The following is a 21,189-nucleotide window of genomic DNA, read 5'->3' on the forward strand; positions in this document are numbered from 1 at the left end:
GGTTTTAAAAGAAACTCGTTTGGGTGGAGGCTTTACAGATGTGGGAGAAGTTTTTCGTTTAAGGGACGAAACATGGTTGGAGAGAGAAAAGTTTGGAAAGATTTGTGTTTTAAGGGTCCAGTTAGTTTCAATATTTTTTTTGGGAAAAGGTTTGATATTAGGTTGGTGATTAGGTTGGGGATTAGGTTTAGGACTAGGTTTAAGATTAGGTTTGGGATTAGGTTTGGGATTAGGTTTGGGATTAGGTTTGGGATTAGGTTTGGGAATAGGTTTGTAATTAGGTTTGGATTTGTTAGACTTAATTAGATTATTATTGCTACTTATACTGGAAAGCCGCATTTGCCCAATTTGTAAGTATCCTTTTTGGTGATGAAACATCCAGTTATATTTGGAGGGGATCAGGAACTTGAATCTTCTTCCAGACAATTGAAGACATTCGCAGATATTGACACAGTATTCTCTTTTGAAATAGGAGCGAACCCATGTAGCATCAGCATATCCGGGACAATTATTAAGCACGAACCATGTATTATTAGCAGATTCAAGCCTGCTTAGTCTCAAATTCCAGTCCGATAGCTTCCAGGAATGGCCACATTTGTTAATTATTTCGTCCTCTGCAATAGTATTCGCTGAGGTGGTTTGTTGCAGAGAGTCAGCAGCCGGGTTTGCCGCAAGAATTTCATCACGAATGGATACGTTCGCGATATCACATGACGGTATGCCGGGTTGTTTAATGATGTCGTAGAGAAGCGATTCAATTTTTTGAGATTTAACATTAAGGCTTTCAAGCTCGCGGTACACACTCGTATATTTCTGTTCTTGATTGCTTATATCGTAAGCAATAGATATGAGTGCCGTTGAAACCCGAGTAAGCATACAATTAATGTTTTCGAATTCGTTAACGAGTCTGAGGTTTGTAACTTCACTCATTTGATTGGAGGAGGGGGAGAGCCGTGATGACGAACTTTGTAAACAGCAATCAATATCAGATTTTAGTAGGTTTAACTGGTCAGACAAGTTTTTTTTCAGATCGTTTGCCGACCAAGTTAGCACCTTTAACTTATCGTCAATGTCTACACGAAGAGAATTCAACCCACCTATGACGTCACAATATTGTTTTTCCAAAGAACGTATCGTGGAAAGGCACTGCGTAGACGATTGTTGACATTGGATGTTTGAGTCCTCAACACTGTTACAAACATGATCAAATTTCTTGGAGAGATTAGAAATTTGATCTTGGCAAACCGAATGTTCGTTAGATAGGGATTCTTTTAAACATTGAATTGCAATCATAATATCCGACACAGATATTTTATTGCATTCATCGCAATAAAACGCAAAATTGCGTAGATAGTCTTTTAGGTAAACACTCGCCTTTCTGGCCAAGCCAGCACAAGAGGGGTGTAAGTATTTCCCACAAAGGCCACTGCACTTTAATAGTTCCGCGTTTGAGTCAACGATGACACACATTATATTGGCGCACGACATAATTAATCAAAAAATAAATAATATGTTTTTTTGTTAAAGTTATTGTTTAGTTGCTTTTAATTTTTTCTATGCTTGTTAGTACACAAGAAGAAAAAAATGCTGGTGTAATGGGAAACGGCGATGGGCAGTAAAGTAGGTCGGGTAAGAATTATCACACGCGCTGCGAGTATATTGATATATATATTTTTTTTTTTTGATTTTAATTGATTAATTGGGGTCGGTAAAAAGGTGGCAAAGGGCAACTGAGGAGCGAAAAGAAAATGCGACTGCACTTGACGAAGGTTAGGTAGCTTCTGATATTATATATATACCTAATATTTTTAGATGTTCATAGGTATAGCTATTCTTTTTTTTATGGCGGCATAAGCAAATTGTCCCATATTATTGTCTTCATCCATAAATATTCATATAGTTCGTTTTCAAAAAAGATCCCGAAAGTTCTTTTTTCATCCCTTTTCAACATATACAGAAATTAGGATCTACAAAAACCAATATCATGAAAATTATATTAAAGCTACTTATGGCACTGACCGGATGTTCGGTGTCCACTTCTATTTGCAATTATTCAATGGTTTTAAGTAGAATAGGAAATGGTTCCGCAAAAAAAATGTTAAAACAAATTTAAAAAAAAATTGAACATAAAAAAGAAAAAAAAAGAGAAAAAAGGACAAAAAACAAAATGGGATCATTTCAGTGAATTGAAAAAAAAGACGTGATTTTTTTTTTTTATTTTTTAATAAAATACAAAATAAATAAAATTGCATTAAAGTAAAACAGATCTAAGGGTCGAAAGGCATCAGTATTAAGTATTATAGTTTAGCTTAGAGTGTCTATATGGGACCAGTAAGTTGAAAGTTATGGTTAATTAGGCTAATGTTATGAAGTTTTGTCCAGCATTAAGATAATTGTAAGAACGATTCATGACTGTCATGCTAGAGGACTTGGGTTTAAACCTCAGCCTAAAGTTTTTTTTTCACAGATATTGCTCGAAAAATTGTCCAAGAGTAATTCTTGTCAAGAAAATTCCTTTCTTATATTTGTTCGGCATACAAAACTGACTTGACGTATCCTCACGTAGGTGAGTGGACCACTACGATTAAAATGTTAAGTTGGGTTCTAGCTTAAGTTTGGTTGTGTTGTTAAAGTTACAGAAAAATAATAAAATAAGATTATGTTTGTCTTATGAATTTTTTTTGTATTAAAGTAAGATATATAACTAGGATTTAACAAACGTCTCCGATATTTCAACGGCCAGTGTTGTGGTTTGTTTAACAAAACCATAATAAAATCAAAAATTATGTATGACGAATTAAATATTTTATTAATAACAAAACAGGCCGTAAAATGGCGTTAAAGTTGAAAACTTAGTGGCGTATAATTGTTTTTCGGTACGCACATTTAATTCTAATAGTCCGGTTAATTAAGACGTACACAAACTGGTCAAATAACAAAAACAAATTACCCTAAAATATAAAAGTCCCTATGAATCGCATGCGAGCTTAGAAACTTATTCGGGGTCAAAATTTCAGTTGTATTGGATTTTTGTCGAAAACGAAGTTTCATCACAAAAATACCTCAGGCCGAATTTGTATATGTATATCAAAAATATCGCCCCCATGATTTTCTAATACATATTTTTTTCTTTACAAAAATTTCACAAATTTGTTTTATTTGCAAGAAAATAAACTTTTAAGAATACCTTTTGAAAAAGGCTAAAGATATTTCTGAATATAACAGAGGGAGATTCATGTGATTTCGATGAAGAAACAAAAAACAAATAGGCCTACCGAGGAAACCACGTTAAAAAAAAACGCACCGAGTAATTACCTCACAGGTGGTGTGGAAATCTGTGCCTATTATGTAAAACGTAACTCTTACAATCGCGATATCTCAGAAACGGTGATAGTTTTCTAAAGAATTTTGGAGATTTACAAAATCGATCTGAGGTATTTTTTTGATAAAACTTAGCGTTTTCGAGAGAAATTAAAAAAAAAACTGAAATTTTGACCTTTTACCCCGAATAACTTTATAAGCTCGCATGGGATTGATGAGGACTTTTAATTCTATATTTATTAAGGTGAATTCAAGGTCTCCACCAATATTTGGATCTGTCGGAATTTTTATTATTTCAAATGTATAAATTGACCGGACCTTTAGTACATCCAACATAGTAAAACACCAGTGTTACATTTTGAAAAAAAAATAAAAGCTCATAATAAAACAGAAAAAACAAATAGTTTTTGAAGAGAAGAAAAAATGTATTATTGATAACGGAATGGAAAATCGAAAACTATCAACCATTTAATATTGTAACGGATTTTTGTTTAAGAAATTTTATTGGATATTGACTTACGTCAAACGTTTGGACAGGCAATTATTTAAGAACTGCATACTTATCATTGACAATTCATTACATCAAGGAAATGTTTTAAGGAATGTTAGGTTTAAAATCTATGAACGGTATATCATGTACAGGTGGTTATTTCTCAAATTGTCCTAAGAACAACCAAACATCCCATTGAAATTATGTCAAAACGTTTATTCGAAAATCACTTAGTTTGAATGTGGCCGCAAGGCTATACTGGTTAACCTGATTGCTGCATTGCACTTATTTGATCATAATTTTGAAATTAATCATTTACTCTACATTATTATAGAAAAAAAAAATGAAATATATAATATATCCACTAAACTTGTAAAATATTTAAAAAAAAAATTGAATTGTTCTCTTCAAATATCTTTTAAAAGTTGTGTTTGGACTAGACTTAAACATAAATTGTAGGAAAAAAAATCAAATTTAAGTTACACAAGCGGCTTAGTTATAATTTTAAGGTGGTTTAAAAAAAGATGTGTGCAATAAATTCGAAAGATTAGGATGGATTCCATAGTTCTAAAAAATTGTCAAAAAATATAAAATTGATCTTTTTATTTTTGCTCCCGCTACCAAGATAATAAAATTTGATAAAGCCGAATAAAGGATGAATGCAAAAATTGTATCCAAGATTATGCAAATCGAAATTTTTAGCACTCCCGATCTGACAGTTGTCAGATTTATAGACAAGAATACACAGGGTTTGCTGATGGCCTCTTTTTACTCTGCCCATAATGCACCATCACCTCCGAAGGAGGTGTGCAAAATCATAACCGAAGCTAACATCAAAAAGGCAGACCTTCTGATCGGAGGCGACGCAAATGCTCGGCATACCCTTTGTTGAAGTTCTGTGATCAATGAACGAGGTGAGTCACTTTTTGATTTTATTATTGAAAATAATATGACCATTTGTAACAGAGGCAATACTCCCACTTTCGTCTTTCCGAGCTCGGAAAATTATGTTGGATGGGAGGATGTGCTTGATGTTACTTTAGTAAACAACCGTAATTTATTAGTGGAGAATTGAAGAGTTTCCCCTTTGAATTCGTTTTCGGATCACAAGTGGATTCTTTTTCAAATTAATTTCGAGTCAAAAAAACCCTCCACCTTACAGAAATCCCAAAAGAACTGACTGGACAAAATTCAGTAAAATTGCGAATTCCAAACTAAGCAACTTACCAAATATCACTGAATCGATAGGAGACCTTGAATCAAAGGTGATAACCTTTGAAACTTTTATAAGTAAAGCTTTTAGTCTCTTGCCCAGTTAAATATAGCCGTAAAACCCTTCCTTCGTGGTGGAATGAAGAACTGTCGAGTCTTAGGAAAATGACGAGGACAATTTTCAATATCTGCCACAAACATAAGTTGTACCAACCGTATAAAAACTCTCTTAAAATTTACAAACAAGCCCTGTCATCAGCCAAAAGACAAGGCTGGAGAGAATACTGTCAATCAATCAAGACATAAAGGACTCCGCAAGGCTCAGCAAAGTTTTATCGAAGGAACATTGTAATCCTTCATTTCTTAAAAAGCCTGATGGGACCTGGACAGCCTCTCCAGCCGAATCTCTTGAGCAACGGATAAATACGCACTTTACGGGTTGCGAGAGTAATAACCCCGAATCACTTGAAACCACAGAGCTAAACGTAGCTCATATGGAGCAAGTCAATTCCGTTATAACCAGAGAAAATATTTTGTGGGCCATCAATACTTTTTCTCCATATAAATCCCCAGGCATGGATGGCATACTGCCAGTTATGCTTCAAAAGTTGCATGATGTGGCAGCTCCAAGGCTGGAACAAATTTTCAAAGGATGTCTCCTTCTCAAACATGTGCCCATGTAGTGGAGACAGGTCAAGGTAGTTTTTATCCCGAAAGTGGGTAGGGGAGATCACGAATCCGCGAAGGATTTCAGACCAATAAGCTTAACATCCTTCGAGCTTAAAATCTTGGAGCGCATTCTTGATTACCATATTAGAGAAATCCTAGTTGGACGACCTCTCGAAAGCTCTCAGCATGCTTATCTTAAGGGCAAATCTACGGAGACTGCCCTCCATGAGGTAGTGCGTACTGTAGAACAAACAATACATTATAAAGAATTTACTCTTGCCACCTTCCTAGACATAGAAGGTGCTTTTAACAACGTCCTTACAGAATCCATAGAAGAATCGCTCGTTAAGTTCGGTGTAGAAGACTTCATTCGAGAATGGATTATTTCCATGCTCAGTGGTAGATTCGAGCCTTTCTAGGCAATACAATCGCAACAAAACACGTGAGTAGGGGAACACCCCAGGGTGGTGTTCTTTCGCCTTTTCTATGGCTTCTGGTCATGGATACAATTCTCGTTAAATTAGAAAGATATGGAGTGAAGACGGTAGCCTACGCGGATGATTTGGTGCTATTGGTGTCAGGAAAGTACACCTGTGTGATTAGTGAAATCACGGAGTCAACTTTGAAGAAAGTTAGCAACTGGGCCTCTAGTTGTGGACGAGGAGTTAACCAAAGTTAAACTGAACTGTTGCTCTTTAACACCAAAATTAAAGTACCGCCCTTCACGCTACCTCGACTCAATGGTCAAATCCTATCATTGTCTTCCAGTGCAAAATATTTGGGAGTTATACTCGACCCAAAACTAAACTGGAAACTAAATATTGAAGTACGGGTTAAGAAGGCCTGTGTTGCCTTCTACGCCTGCAGCAAAACTTTCGGCAAAAAGTGGGGACTTCAGTCGAAGATGATTTTATAGACGCACACAGCCGTAGTACGCCCTATCTTAACATATGGTTCGATTCTGTGGTGGCCTGCTCTTAGCAAAGCGAAGATGATTTTATGGACGTACACAGCCGTAGTACGCCCTATCTTAACATATGGTTCGATTGTGTGGTGGCCTGCTCTTAGCAAAGCTTACAACATTAATAAGCTAAAGAAGGTTCAGAGAACAGCTTGCGTGGGCACCACAGGGGCCATGCGTACATTAATAAGCTTAAGAAGGTTCAGAGAACAGCTTGCGTGGGCACCACAGGGGCCCACGCAAAACAAACAAACAACAAACAAACAAAACCCAAACCAAAACACAAAATGTGGCTATCTTTACAGAGAGTCAGGCAGCTGTCAAAGCTATTAACTCGGTCATATCGTCATCTAAATTGGTCCAGCATTGTCGCGATGAGCTTGCGGTGTCACCCTGATCTGGGTTCCGGTCCATAGTGGTATCGTGGGAAATGAACGGGCTGACGAGCTAGCCAGGCAAGGATCGGCCCTTCATAGCTCACTTGCGGAAATGGTTAACATTCCTCTTGGTGCTATGAAGAGTAAAATCTTTTCTATCTACCAAACTGAATCAAACCGAAGGTGGAGCAATTTACCCAACTGCATTATATCTAGGAAGATATGGCCCACCTATAACAAAACCCGTACAAACAATCTTCTATGCAGGCAAAGGCAGGACATAGCCAGGATTGTTGCGGTTTGTACCGGTCATTGGCCTATAGGAGTTCATGCAGAGAAGTTGGGTATCTCTTACAACACCTTTTGCCGTAGCTGTAGTGACCAAAGAGAAAGTGAAACCATAATCCATTTCCTCTGGAAATGTCCTGCTTTGGCAAACACCAGAATGAAATGCTTTGGATAAGCATTCTTTCAAGAACTCGATGAGCTATCTGAGACAAAGATTAGATACCTAATCTTTTTTCTCAATGCGACAAAATGGCTATAACATAATCGCTATGAAGCTTCTCTATCTATCTCTCCCATTCAATTAAAGGTGAAACGAGTTTTTGGTATCAAAACGGCGCACTACAGCGCTAATTGGATCTCAGACTAGGTTGCCTTGAGATCACCATTTCTACCTACCTACCTATGCAAATTAAATTTCTGAACCGGATCTTCAAATCCTTGAACGATTCTTAAATAAAGAGTTGGATTGTCTATTAGGTAATAAAATAGAAGTAGAAGCTGTCAGTTCTAAAATCAACACATCGATCATTTTGCGCTTCAGTTTTATTTTGATAATAGGTATTTAAACATTAATTGTTGGTACACCCCTCTTAAATTATCTTTTCATAGAAAGAATAAAGGAATCAGAAACATTTCTACAAATTTTTGACAGAAGCACCAGGGTGTTAATGAAAGTGTTAACGGGTGTATATCGTGTAAAAAAGGCTTTTATCCGAAACGCCTTCTGTTTTTTTTTTAAGAAGCCAAAAAGAAACCTTAAAACATATATTATATTAATATTTCGTATTGAGTACCGACAAATATTTTAAAATATAGTATAGTACATAAATGCACAAGAAGCTTATAAGATTTCTTAATACCTCACAAGAGGCAGTATGCGTGAAAAAAGAATCTAGACCCCTGGAGTAACAGTTTTGTGCATGAACCATTGCGTCACGGATACTTCAGTCTACTTAACTTGTGTAAAAAAAGTAAATCAGACTAAAAATCGCGATTTTAATCTGAACAGAGCGAGTTAAAATAGCTTTGCTCGTTAAAGGTTTGGAGTTTCAAGTGCTTTCTTAATTTGTTTTGGGTATCAAGTTAGCTAACTATATGAATGTTAATACATTTTTATGTCAGTATGCATGCAATAAGACACTCTTCGAATATGCGCTCACGGCACCCAGATATTCTGTGGATTTTAAAAGAGCGAGCTGCAAAATTGTTTTACTTCCTATGCCAAAAAATGTTGCCGCCTGTTACATACTCTTTACATTGCACGTAAATACCTGTCCAACTGCGAACTTTTGGCAGATACTCATTCCAGAAAGCACATCTAGATGCCATCGGACCACGGCCTAGTTTTTCTCTTTTCATGTTACTATCATCATCTGCCTCAAAAATGTAGTACACCGGATCTTCCTTAGTATAAAGTGGCCAATCTTCACCATCTATTGAAGGATTCCTGCAATAGATACAATTATTTTTTTTTAAATTTGATTAGCTAGAATTATGAGGTTTCAATGAACGATAGAATGATTTTTAATGACTTGGTAGAGTAGAACTCAATATAGAAAGGCGTGCAATGAAGAAATCAGATGTTTTTATATTATTTTTTCTGCTTTAAAAATTGTATTTTCATTTAATTTATGTTATTTTTTCTTTTCTTAAAGAACAATATATTTCGGCTCCGTCAGCCAGCAAGCTTGTAAAAGAATAAAATTGTTTGAGAATACAATTGTATTGTACCTATAGACAACAGTGTGAAATTAATGATAAGTAAATAAAGTGCATTTGAACTTCAATTATTTCCTTCCCAATGAGATATGCAACTTTCGAAATCTTAGTCATTGCTCTTCGTTTTTTAATCAAATAACCCGGTTTTTGTATGGTGGGAGGCACATTTACATACATACATAGTGTGTTGAAATTATGGTTTTATCAATAAATGTCTTTAAGTATACTTGTAAAAGTAAATTGTTTCTGGTTGAAAATAAGGATAAACATGTTACAACATATCGTGTCGCCGGCTCATCGACACCAAAGAATAATAATAAATAAAAGCTGGTGGACCGGTGAATACAGTTCGTTACTCGAAAAAAATTATCAAACTTGAAACATGCGTTGATGTAAAAATTGTCAAAATAGACCCAAGACATTTACAAACTATCCTACAATATACCACCGTATCATGCCAATAAAGTGGTCAAGATAACATTGAAATAAAGCTTTTTTTAATAAATACTTTCTCGCTCGAGCTTTAATGTATAATAGTATACAGAGAAAGGACAAAATAAAAAGTCTAAAGACTAACAAATAGTAAAAACTGATAAGAAAATAAATCGGAATCAAATTAAAATTGTTATCTGTTTCAAATCACTAAAACTAGAACAAAATAAATAAACTTTCAACAAAAATGAAAGCAGAAAATTAAGTTCAAGCTCAGCATTCAGCTCAACAAGCTGCTCCTCTGGCTCCAACTCCTGTTACAATTACCCTGTGGGATTTGATAAAGGATTCGTCCTAAATAAGAGAATATTGGGGTACATGCGCTAGGCGGTAGAAATTTTCCTACCCTTTTTCATCGGAACAACCCTGGAAAAATACATTATACAACGAAACATCATTAATAAGATGCAAAGGCCAGCTTTATTATAACTTGCACCACCAGGCCATCAGCGCCAGAAATAATAACAATATAAGTGAGTACTTCGAAAGAAATATTAGATAAACTAAACACAAAATTTGATTCCGATGTTGAACTAATTTTTGAGTTTTCGCCTTAAGCGAACGAAACGATGATTTTAAAAAAGTTTTTTAATGGTCTAAAAGCAAACCTTGCTAGTGTAGTGAAAAGCAGACAGTTAAATAATTTAAGAGATGCTCACTACACCTTAATGAAACAGGTTTGATCCAAATTAATAGGTAGAAAGTTAGTAAACAGATCCCAACCCACACAAATATTACCACAAATAATAACTTTAATCAAAATAGAAACAATTAATCAGGTCAGTACAGGAATAATTTTAATCACAATAGGAACAATTATTCAGGACAGTTCAGAAACAATTTTAATTAAAATAGGAACAATTATTCAGGACAGTATAGGAATAATTTTAACCAAGCTGGGAACAATAATTCAGGTGAATATAGAAATAATTTCAATTAAAATAATAATTCAAATCAAAGGACTTTAGGGCATAATAATCATACGCCGATGGAATTTGATCATCTGCAACAAAAAGTAGAGGAAGTAAATCTATGAATCACAGCATCCAAATCGGATTTACCGATAAGAGAGTTGACCATAGAAGATACAAAATCAAATGCTTGATGGATACAGGTTCTGCGGCTACATTACAATTACATTTAATACCCTGAACGGAAACATAAAATAGATTCGGAAATAACTGCAGAACTTCCAAAAAAAATTAGCGGAAAAGCTCCAAATCTCCAAATCGGATTTACCGATAAGAGAGTTGACCATAGAAGACACAAAATCAAATGCTTGATGGATACAGGTTCTGCGGCTACATTGCTCGATAAATCAAAATTATAAACAAATTCCTTCGAAAGAAAAAATTACATTTAATACCCTGAACGGAAACATAAAAATAGATTCGGAAATAACTGCAGAACTTCCAAAAAAAATTAGCGGAAAAGCTCACATGTGTTGGAAGCTTACATTCTTTAAAGATACACATTTCGACGGTCAAAATTTACCAAATTTACCATGTCCGCACAGTTATGATGATATATGTGGGGTTCAAGCTCCTATTATCTAGGGGTTTCTTTATTTACTTAGATAAAATATTAATTTATATTTAATAAAACAACAAACAACAGAGCAAAACTTTTACACGTCTTATCCTCTTGGCGGATGGATTTCGAATGAATGACGATTCCTTCTGCTCTCTCCTGCTCACTATAGTAAGGAAGGGATAGAAATAGAAGGGACGCTAGTTCTCTTTTGTCATGTTCTGTCTCGTTCGTCTGTTGGCGTAGGGTAATGCGCCAAGGTTTGGCCAATCCCACATCCGGCTGTCCTGACTTATTCATCCGCCCCGGATGAACCACTCCATCGCTTCATAAATTCCACCACTGTAGTTGTCCTAATTGGCCCTTCTCGGTTCCCGACCTTCTCGACATCATAACGTCCATGTTTTAACAACTTCATGATCTTATATGGTCCCAAAAACTTCGGCCTTAGCTTCATGCTTGTAAAAACTGAGTACGTTTGATGGCTACTAAGTCACCTAACTTATATTGAGGCGCAACAACTCGTTTATTGTCGTTCTCCTTCTGAATAGCCTCTATGTTTTGCCTGGCTGTCTCCCTCACTTCGTCACGCTCGGTGTCCAACTCTATCATGACCTCATCTTCTAAAATTGTCCTTAAGATTGGATAGTCCGGAATCCTCATTTCCAAGCCTGTCAGTATCCTAAACGGACTGACTTTGGTACTTCTCGGCGGTGTATTGTTCAACACTTGTTGTACCTTATCAACGTGTTTATACCAATTGCTAGGACTTCCACCTGCCCATTACCTCTCGGAACTCCATTCGCTATTAGTAAATGCTGTACACCTTGACTCGTGCAATACTCTTGGAAAGCTGTTGAGGTAAAAGTAGTACCTCTGTCCGAGATTATTCTCCTTGGGTTTCCAAAGACTGTTAACTGTTTCTGTAGCCTATCAATCACCTCAACTGAACCTGTACGACTACAAGCAAATGATTGTATTGCTTGTGGGTTGCTTCCATAGGCCAACATGATCCACATGGTACGTCCCTAAAGGAAAGTGGTCCTTATTGATTGGTGTCAATAAACCCTCTTTCTTCCCCGTTTTCGCCTCTATCACGATGCACTTTACGCAACTTCTTACTACCTCACCTGTTTTCTTTGCCAATCCAGGTACGTAAAAGTCTCGCTCCACCAAATAAATAGTTTTTCTTGTGGCAAAATGGCCTTGTTGATGAGCCAAGCTAATAATCTCCCGCTCCATTGAAGACGGCACAACAATCAATTCCTTTGTCGGGTCTTTGTACACTACATCGGACTTCATGTAGTAATCTTCATGTAGACATGCTTCATCTTGGTCGAAGACCTATGCTCGATAACATAGTTGAAATCTTGCAAAAATAGCGCCCAACGAGAGACTCTCACTGGCACATCAGTTTTCTTCATCGTCATTGCAAAGGCGTTGCAATCCGTCACGATCTTAATCTTGATTCCCAACACGTAAACACGCCACTTTTTCAAAGCCTCAATTATGGCTAGCACCTCCAGTTCGTAGGAGTGTAGCTTCTCCTCGCTTGGTGTTGTTTTCCGACTCATGTACTGCGTAGGATGGAACTCTTGATCTTCTATGTCTTGTTGCAACAACACTGCACCGTACCCGTACATACAAGCATCCGCATGAATCTCTGTTGTTGCTTTGGGGTTGAAGAGCTTCAATACCGGCGACCTAATCAATGCCTCCTTCAATTGTTCGAACGAAACTAATTTCTCGACATCCATCTTGAATTCGCGGTTCTTCTTCATCATATCGGACAACGTTTTAGCTATCAAAGCGTACTCCTTGACAAATCTCCTAAAATATAACGTCAAACCAAGGAAACGTTGGAGCGACTTCTGGTTGAGTGGGATAGGAAATTCTCTGATTGCCTTTGTTTTCTCCGCAGATGGCTGTAAGTTGTTGCCCTCTATTATGTACCCCGAAAATTCAATCCTTTTCTTCAAGAACTTACATTTTTTCCATCGGATCTGCATACCGTTCACGAACGTGACCTCCAAAACTTTTGCTAATTTCTCCAGGCCTTCTTTCTCGTTCGCCACAGGGATAATGATATCGTCCATGTACACGATTACCACCTTATGACGAATGAGAGGTCTCAACACTGCCGAGACATATCGACAGAACACGGCTGGAGAATTGGAAATACCAAAGGGAACGTACTTAAACTCGAATTGTCCATGATGGGTTACAAACGAAGTGTACTTCCTGGAATCCTTCTCAACAGGTACATGGAAAAATCCGTTGCTCAAGTCCAATGTCGTGAACACGTGAGCACCCTGTAACTGATCAATGACATCATCAATCAACGGCATTGGAAAATTGTCTCGCACAATCTTCTCGTTCAGCTTGCGATAGTCACAGCAGAGGCGTTTGGTTCCATCCTTCTTCTGGACTAACACAACTGGCGCTGCGTACTCAGAGAAACTAGGCTGTACAATCCCGTCCCTCATCCATTCTGATACTTGCTGCTCAACAAATTGTTGATCACAGTACGGCAACCTCCTCGGTCTCATGTTTACCGGAACATCATCCGTTAGCGTTAGCCGCATCTCCACTCGTGACGACCTACACCTCTTAGGTGCGTAATACTCGAGCATCTTCTTCAATTGCTCTCCGTCCTCGTGCGCCAGATGTCCCACACCCACTACATCATCATCGCGAACAAAATCTTTATCTCCAGCTGACAGGCAAACAGTTCCCCATTCCGAGAGCAATTCATTGATTGCTAACGAATCATCATCTACATCACCATCTACGACGACGTGACCACAACCACTCTGACCCTGTACCTCCGAACCTTGGCATGTAACACCCTCATCAGTCCTGTACTCCCGGTCCTTGTTGCATTTTACACCTCTAATTGCAATCTACTAAGCCCAAACATTTTAATTCATAACATGCGTGCACTCAATCTTAGCCCAGTTAATACTGTGACTCCGACTCACTTCTTTGACGGGGGCGCGACACTGCTTGACTTATTTTTGGTTAGTGAGATTAGGGATGTGGTTTTGTATGATCAACTTTCCGCACCGGCTTTTTCAAGGCATGACTTAATATTTTTGACAATAAAGTTTAATCTTATATATGCCGTCAAACAGATTTCATATCGTGATTTTAAGAATATTAATGTTCTACACTTGGAGGAAGATACAAGAGCCATCAATTAAGATAACATTTTTTACATGCCTTCTTCCAATGAACAAGTTCAATTCTTAACGAACAAGATAAATCTTCTCTACGACACTCATGTTCCCTTGAAAACAAAAATTTTGAAACAAAATGATAAGCCCTGGTTTACAAATAATATAAGATCGTTAATGCAAAAACGGGATCATGCATTTAATAATTGGAAGCGGTATCGATTGCCCGAGTTACGACTCGCATTTTGTTCTCTTCGGAACAGAGTTATTGCAGAAATTCGTACAGCTAAATCTCAAATTTTCTCTAAGCATTTAAATGTTTCACTGAATGGGCGACAACTATGGAGAAACTTGCGAAACGTTGGCATTGGAAAGTTGAGAAATGCGACTGCTGTAGGTCTTGATGTAAACACACTTAACGAAGCATTTGCCTCACGACCGTCACTTTCGCCTTTGCCAATCACTTCTGGGGGTGTCTCGTTTGCGGAAGACTCAGATCATCCTGGTTTCGGTTTTCGAGCAGTAGATTCTACTGATGTTGTAGAAAGCTAATGCTATTGGTCTGGACGGAATTGATCCAAAATTTATAAAAATGATTCTGCCATTTTTGCTGCCCTACATCACGTTTACATTTAACTCCATTTTAATGTCTGGAGTTTATCCTGACATTTGGAAGGTGGCAAAAATCTTACCACTTCCTAAAAATGCTAAAGGAACCGAATTCAGACCTATTTCAATTCTTTCTTATTTATCTAAAGTTTTTGAGAAAATTTTGCAGAAACAAATCAACGCTTTTCTTACGACTAACTCCATGCTTACCTCGCAACAATCTGGTTTCCGCAAAAAGCACAGTTGTATAACTGCGCTTTTGAACGTAACTGAAGACATAAGGCAATCGTTGGATAAGGATGATGTAACTTTTTTGGTTTTACTTGATTTCTCCAAGGCATTTGACACAGTTAATCATGTCATACTTTGTAACAAGCTTATGCAGCAGTTTAATTTTTCAACTGGCGCCACAAAGCTCATATATTCATATTTAAACAATAGAAAGCAAGCAGTCCAAGCTGGTGACAGTTTGTCCAATTTTCTACCAACGTTATCTGGCGTTCCTCAAGGATCGATACTGGGTCCTTTACTATTCTCAATGTATGTAAATGAACTACCATCTTTGATCGATAATAGTTCCTGCCACTTGTATGCCGATGACGTCCAACTATATCTAAGCTGCCCTCTCGGACTTATTGACAATGGAGTCTCCAATGTCAATGAGGACCTTGAGAAAATTTTAAATTGGTCCCATTTAAATGGTCTTTTTTTGAATCCGAAGAAATCTAAATGCTTAGTTATCTCAAGAAAGAACTTAGATCTTGTTTACTTTCCTCAAATTATGTTAAGTAATGGTCCAATCGAATACGTACAGACTGCAAAGAACCTTGGCGTTACATTTAATCGATATTTGACTTGGGACGATCACATAAACGGACTTGTCGGCAAAATGTATGGTGCTCTACGTACACTTTGGGTAACCCAGTATTTTACGCCAGTAAAAAGACGAATACTGCTAGCAAAGACCTTGCTTATACCTATTTTGATTTATGGATGTGAGTTATATTGCAACTGTAGATATGATAGTAAACGCAAACTTAATACTGCTATTAATAATATCGTTCGCTATGCTTTTGGTTTACGTAGGTATGACAGAATATCTAATTATTCTTCCCTGTTATTAAATATGCCCTTGGAAAATTATGTAAAACTTCGTTGTTTAATCCTCCTCTCCGATATATTGCACACACAAAAACCACAATATTGTTTTGACAGAATATGTTTCCCCACCTCTAACAGGACTCGTCAACTAGTTCACCTTCGCTATACATGCTTAACTTCTGAGCGTCAATTTTTTGTAAATTCAGTTCGCCTCTGGAACTCCCTTCCACGCTTTATTAAAGAAAATCAAAACACAACAAGACTTAAAAAGGACTTAATAAATTACTTTTCAATTTAAAATTATATTACATACTTACATAGACCGTATAGAAAGTTATTAAACTTTTCATATTATAATAATAATCATAATATAAATAATTGAAATGTCATTTAATTATAATAATTACATTGTCATTCTCATTTATAAGCTTGTTACTACCTTATAAGATATTGTATCTTACAGTTACTAAGCGTTCAAAATAAAATAAATAAAATAAAAGTTCGGCCTCTACACGCTGCCCTGCCAACATTTGAAACTACTGTTACCACCGCCTTGTTTTCAGACCTAACGTCCACAATCGGCATCGATTCATTGCTACGCGATTTTCGCGACCCTTTTTTAGTGAAAAATGCCGCCCCTTCTATGATGTGAACATCTACTTCCTTCAGCACCTCATTACCTATGACCGCTGAATACGGGATATCACCCTCCCTCACCACATGGAAAACTAACGACAAGCTCAACTCATCTACTACCACCTTCGCCTCGAAACAACCTAATGTGATAATTTGTTTCTGCCCCAGCCCAGTTAAACGCTTCTTCTTTGTAGCTAACTCAACACCAGTTAATAACAACAAACTGTCATACCGCAACAAATTCAGGTCACTACCCGTATCAAACAATGTTGACAAACTCTGTCCATTCATCACGACATCTTTAAATATTCTGTTGCAATCGAGTGCCAACGAAATTGGAACTTCAGGGAATTCCTCCGCGCCTACTGTTAATGCAGTATGTGCTCGGGTTTCCTTTTGCTCATCCCGTCGTCCTCCGCGACCCTTTTCCTTGCATTCTCTCGACATATGTCCTGCCTGACCACACCTATAACATCTTATATCTCTCTTCATAGGACAATCTCTAGCTACGTGAGTTGGTTCTGAACACTTGTAGCATTTCTTTTCAAGCTGCTCCTGCTTGACGGCCGCGCTTGGCGATGCCAACGGACCTCTGGAACTAGATGGACCACGTACCTTCTCTTATATCGACATTTGGGATTTCAGTTGCGCTATCGTTGACGCTTGATAGAGGACTGTTTTGTTCTGCCTAGTGTCTGGGATTCCTTCGACAAAATAATCGATCAGACTTTTATCGTCCAATTCGATGCTTTTACCTATCTCGATGACGTTGTACAAATATTCCCTGAGTGATTCCGAACTCTTCTTCCTCCACGTTCGTAACATTCGGTGTACTTCCGCAGAGCAAACACTCTCACCAAACTCATCCTTCAAGGCTTTCCTTAGAGCTGCCCAATTCTTTATATTTTTTTCGCTACGTATAAAGAGCTTAGCGGCACCTTTTAATAATTGTTTCGCGAATATAAATTTTTGGACCTCGTCCCAGCCTACAGTTGTCGCGTTTTCTTCAAAATCGCGTACCCAGTCGGACACTTTTGGATAACCAACGCCATCAAATGGATGTTCAAATGGTAGGCATGTGCATTCAAGAGGACACAAGCGTCCACAGGTTTTTCTCAAAACCCACCTCTGTCTATCAACCCCTACTCTCACCTCCCCGCGGTGAACATCGGGTGCCTAGTACCTCAACTGGAGATTGGGTTCCAACCCCAGTGGAAAGTTGTTGGGGGCAGCAAACGAGAGAGGGGGGGAGAGGTGTTTCCACTAAGGCACCTCTCCTTATCCAGGCGGCAGCGGACGAATTCTCGAGATAGAATCAACGGTGGCGTCTACAGTTCCAGTAAGGTCGAACTACTTAGTGAACACCTTATAGGGCTTCTTCGACATATTCGGAGCCCAGGCCTATACGGAGCGGTTCATCCTGCTCCCCTTCCTTGGAGTTATACTAAGGATCTGGCCCTCCAGGTTGGGGGTTGTGCCGTCGGGGTGACTTCCTGGCCACGTAAAAGCATCATAGTTTCGAAGCAACAACAAGCCTCGGATACGGACGGATTCACTGTTCACAACCCACGCAAACGAAATAAGGACAACGAACTTCGGATATGTACGTGGAATGTTAGGTCCCTTAACAGACCACGTGCAGCCGAACAATTAGCGGAAGCCCTAAACTGCTGCAAGGCAGATATTACAGCCATCCAAGAAGTGCGATGGGATGGACCGGGTAAACGCAAACTAAAAGACTGCGATATCTACTACGGCGACTGCTACCGTGAACAAAGACAGCGTCTATTTGGGTGTGGATTTGTTGTTGGAACTAGGCTCAGGCAAAAAGTCTTGAGTTTCAACAGTGTGAGCGAGCGCATCACGACAATCCGCATCAAGGCTAAATTCGCCAACATAAGCCTAATATGCGCGCATGCCCCAACAGAGGAGAAAGATGAAGACACCAAAGATATGTTCTTCGAGCTCTTGGACAAGACATATGAGCAGTGCCCTGGCTATGACATTAAAATTGTCTTAGGAGATTTTAATGCCAAGCTAGGAAAAGAAGACATCTTTGGTGGCATAATCGGGAGATACAGCCTGCACGACACCACCTCCGACAACGGATTCAGGCTGGTCGATTTCGCTGCGGGGCGAGACGTTCTGGTAGCTAGTACGCAGTTCACGCATCTTAATATCCACAAGGGGACATGGAAATCTCCTGATCAATCAACCGTCAACCAGATTGACCACATTGCGATCGACGCACGACACTTCTCCAGTATCCAGGATATCCGAACATTCCGAGAGGCCAACATTGACTCGGACCACTACCTCGTTGTAGCCAAGGTACGGCTACGGATATCCCGATCCAAGCCAAAACAAGGAAGTACTGTGAGAAGATTCGACGTTAGACGGCTACAATCGCAAGAGACTGCCATGTCCTTTTCCGATCGAGTCTCTAGTAACCTCCTAAGGAGTCCTATGCTTCCTGCATTAAGCATTGAAAACCAGTGGCAACATTGCCTTGCAGCCATCAGAGATGCCGCCTCTGAAGAGCTAGGTTTCACACGGCCACCACAGCGAAACCCCTGGTTTGACGACGAATGCCGGCAAGCGCACGCAGCGAAACAAGAGGCATACAAAACGGCGCTGCACAAAAGGACTAGAGCTGCTCGCGAGCTCTACGAGCAGAAGAGGAGAGAGGAACACCGGCTTCTTAGACGGAAAAAAAGAGAGCATGAGAAGCGCGCGATCGAGGAGATAGAGGGATGTCACAACAGGAATGAGGTTCGTAAATTTTACCAAAAGGTAAAAAAAACCTCCCAAGGGTACCAGCCACGAACCGAAGCCTGTAAAGACGATCAAGGGAACATCGTAGTAGAACCACAGTCGATGCTGAGAATATGGAAAGATCACTTCTCCAAATTATATAACGGCGATGACGAACCGAACTCCACTGTAAGGGAGATAGAACCACTCAACCTCGGCGACGCAGATCAACAATTCCGCCTACCCGACCTTGACGAAGTGAAGATAGCTATATCTAAACTTAAGTCAAACAAAGCTGCTGGAGCTGACGGCATCACCGCCGAACTATTCAAAGCAGCAGGCGATGACTTGGTAGGGAGCATGCACCAACTCATCTGCAAAATTTGGTCGGAAGAAAGCATGCCCGATGAGTGGAATCTCAGCATAGTGTGCCCGATACATAAGAAAGGAGACCCTCTAAACTGCGCCAACTACAGAGGCATCAGTCTCCTTAACATTGCGTATAAGATCCTCTCTGCCATATTATGTGAACGTCTGAAGCCATTCGTCAACAACCTGATTGGTCCTTATCAGTGTGGCTTCAGACCAGGAAAGTCCACTATCGACCAAATATTCACACTACGGCAGATCTTGGAAAAAACCCAGGAGCTTCAAATCGATACCCACCATCTCTTTATCGATTTTAAAGCCGCGTATGACAGCATCTATAGGGAAGAGCTCTACCGAGCAATGTCTAGTTTTGGCATCCCTGTCAAACTTATCCGTTTGTGCAGAATGACGATGGAGAATGCACGCTGCTCTATCAAGGTCGGAAAAGATCTTACCGATGCATTTGATGTCAAAAAAGGTTTTAGACAAGGCGATGCACTGTCATGCGACTTCTTCAACATCGTTCTGGAAAGAATTGTGCAAAACTCAATCGTCAACACTAGAGGCACAATCTTCCAAAGATCCATCCAATTACTCGGATACGCAGATGATATTGACATAATTGGAAGATCAAAGCGTGATGTCAGTGGAGCGTTTTTGAGCATTGCGACGGAAGCGAAGAAGATGGGTTTAGTGGTCAATGAGGGCAAGACCAAGTATATGCTGTCATCAAAAAAGGACACTGAACGACGACGTCTTGGACAAAACGTCACCATGGACAGCTATAACTTTGAGGTAGTTAAGGACTTTGTCTACCTAGGCACCGCTATTAATGCAGATAACGACACCAGCGCTGAAATCAAACGAAGAATAACTCTTGCAAATCGCTGCTTCTTTGGACTTAGAAGGCAATTGAGAAGTAAAGTCCTCTCTCGAGCATGTAAAATCACCATCTATAAGACACTCATCATCCCGGTTCTCATTTATGGCGCTGAGGCCTGGACCCTGTCAAAGAAAGATGAGAGCGTCTTAGGATGCTTCGAGAGAAAAATTCTTCGGGCGATTTTTGGTCCCGTACGCATAGATGGAGAATGGAGGAGAAGATATAACGACGAGCTGTACGGGCTGTACAGCGACACTGACCTAGTTAGCAGAATCAAAGTCCAACGGCTTAGATGGCTAGGTCATGTAGAGCGGATGGACATCAACGCTCCAGCCCGGAAGGTCTTCGAATCCAATCCCGAGGGACGGCGCAGTAGAGGAAGACCGCGACTCAGGTGGCGCACCCAGGTGGGAGAGGACCTCAACCAACTTGGCGTGCGAAACTGGAGACAGCTAGCTAGGGACCGAGCTGGCTGGAGACGCTTGTTGGTTGAGGCCCAGGTCCGCCCCGGACTGTAGCGCCACCTTAAGTAAGTAAGTAAGTAACGCCATCAAATGTCGAGAGGGAGTCTTCGATATCGCGAAGAGTAAAACATCTCCCTC

At 39.3% G+C, this 21,189-nt stretch overlaps 1 protein-coding gene across 4 annotated transcripts in view; it reads right to left on the reverse strand.

The window, feature by feature from the left end:
• The window catches only part of LOC129941614 (acetylcholinesterase), a 198,570-nt gene that overhangs the window by 8,338 nt on the left and 169,043 nt on the right, over positions 1 to 21,189 (reverse strand). For all 4 annotated transcript variants that reach the window (XM_056050294.1, XM_056050291.1, XM_056050293.1 and 1 more), the window contains one exon: positions 8,590 to 8,765. In XM_056050294.1, the coding sequence (XP_055906269.1) occupies positions 8,590 to 8,765 (176 nt within the window). The remainder of the gene's footprint in view (positions 1 to 8,589; positions 8,766 to 21,189) is intronic.

Source organism: Eupeodes corollae, chromosome 1 (genome assembly GCF_945859685.1).
Source record: "Eupeodes corollae chromosome 1, idEupCoro1.1, whole genome shotgun sequence".
NCBI lineage: Eukaryota > Metazoa > Arthropoda > Insecta > Diptera > Syrphidae > Eupeodes > Eupeodes corollae.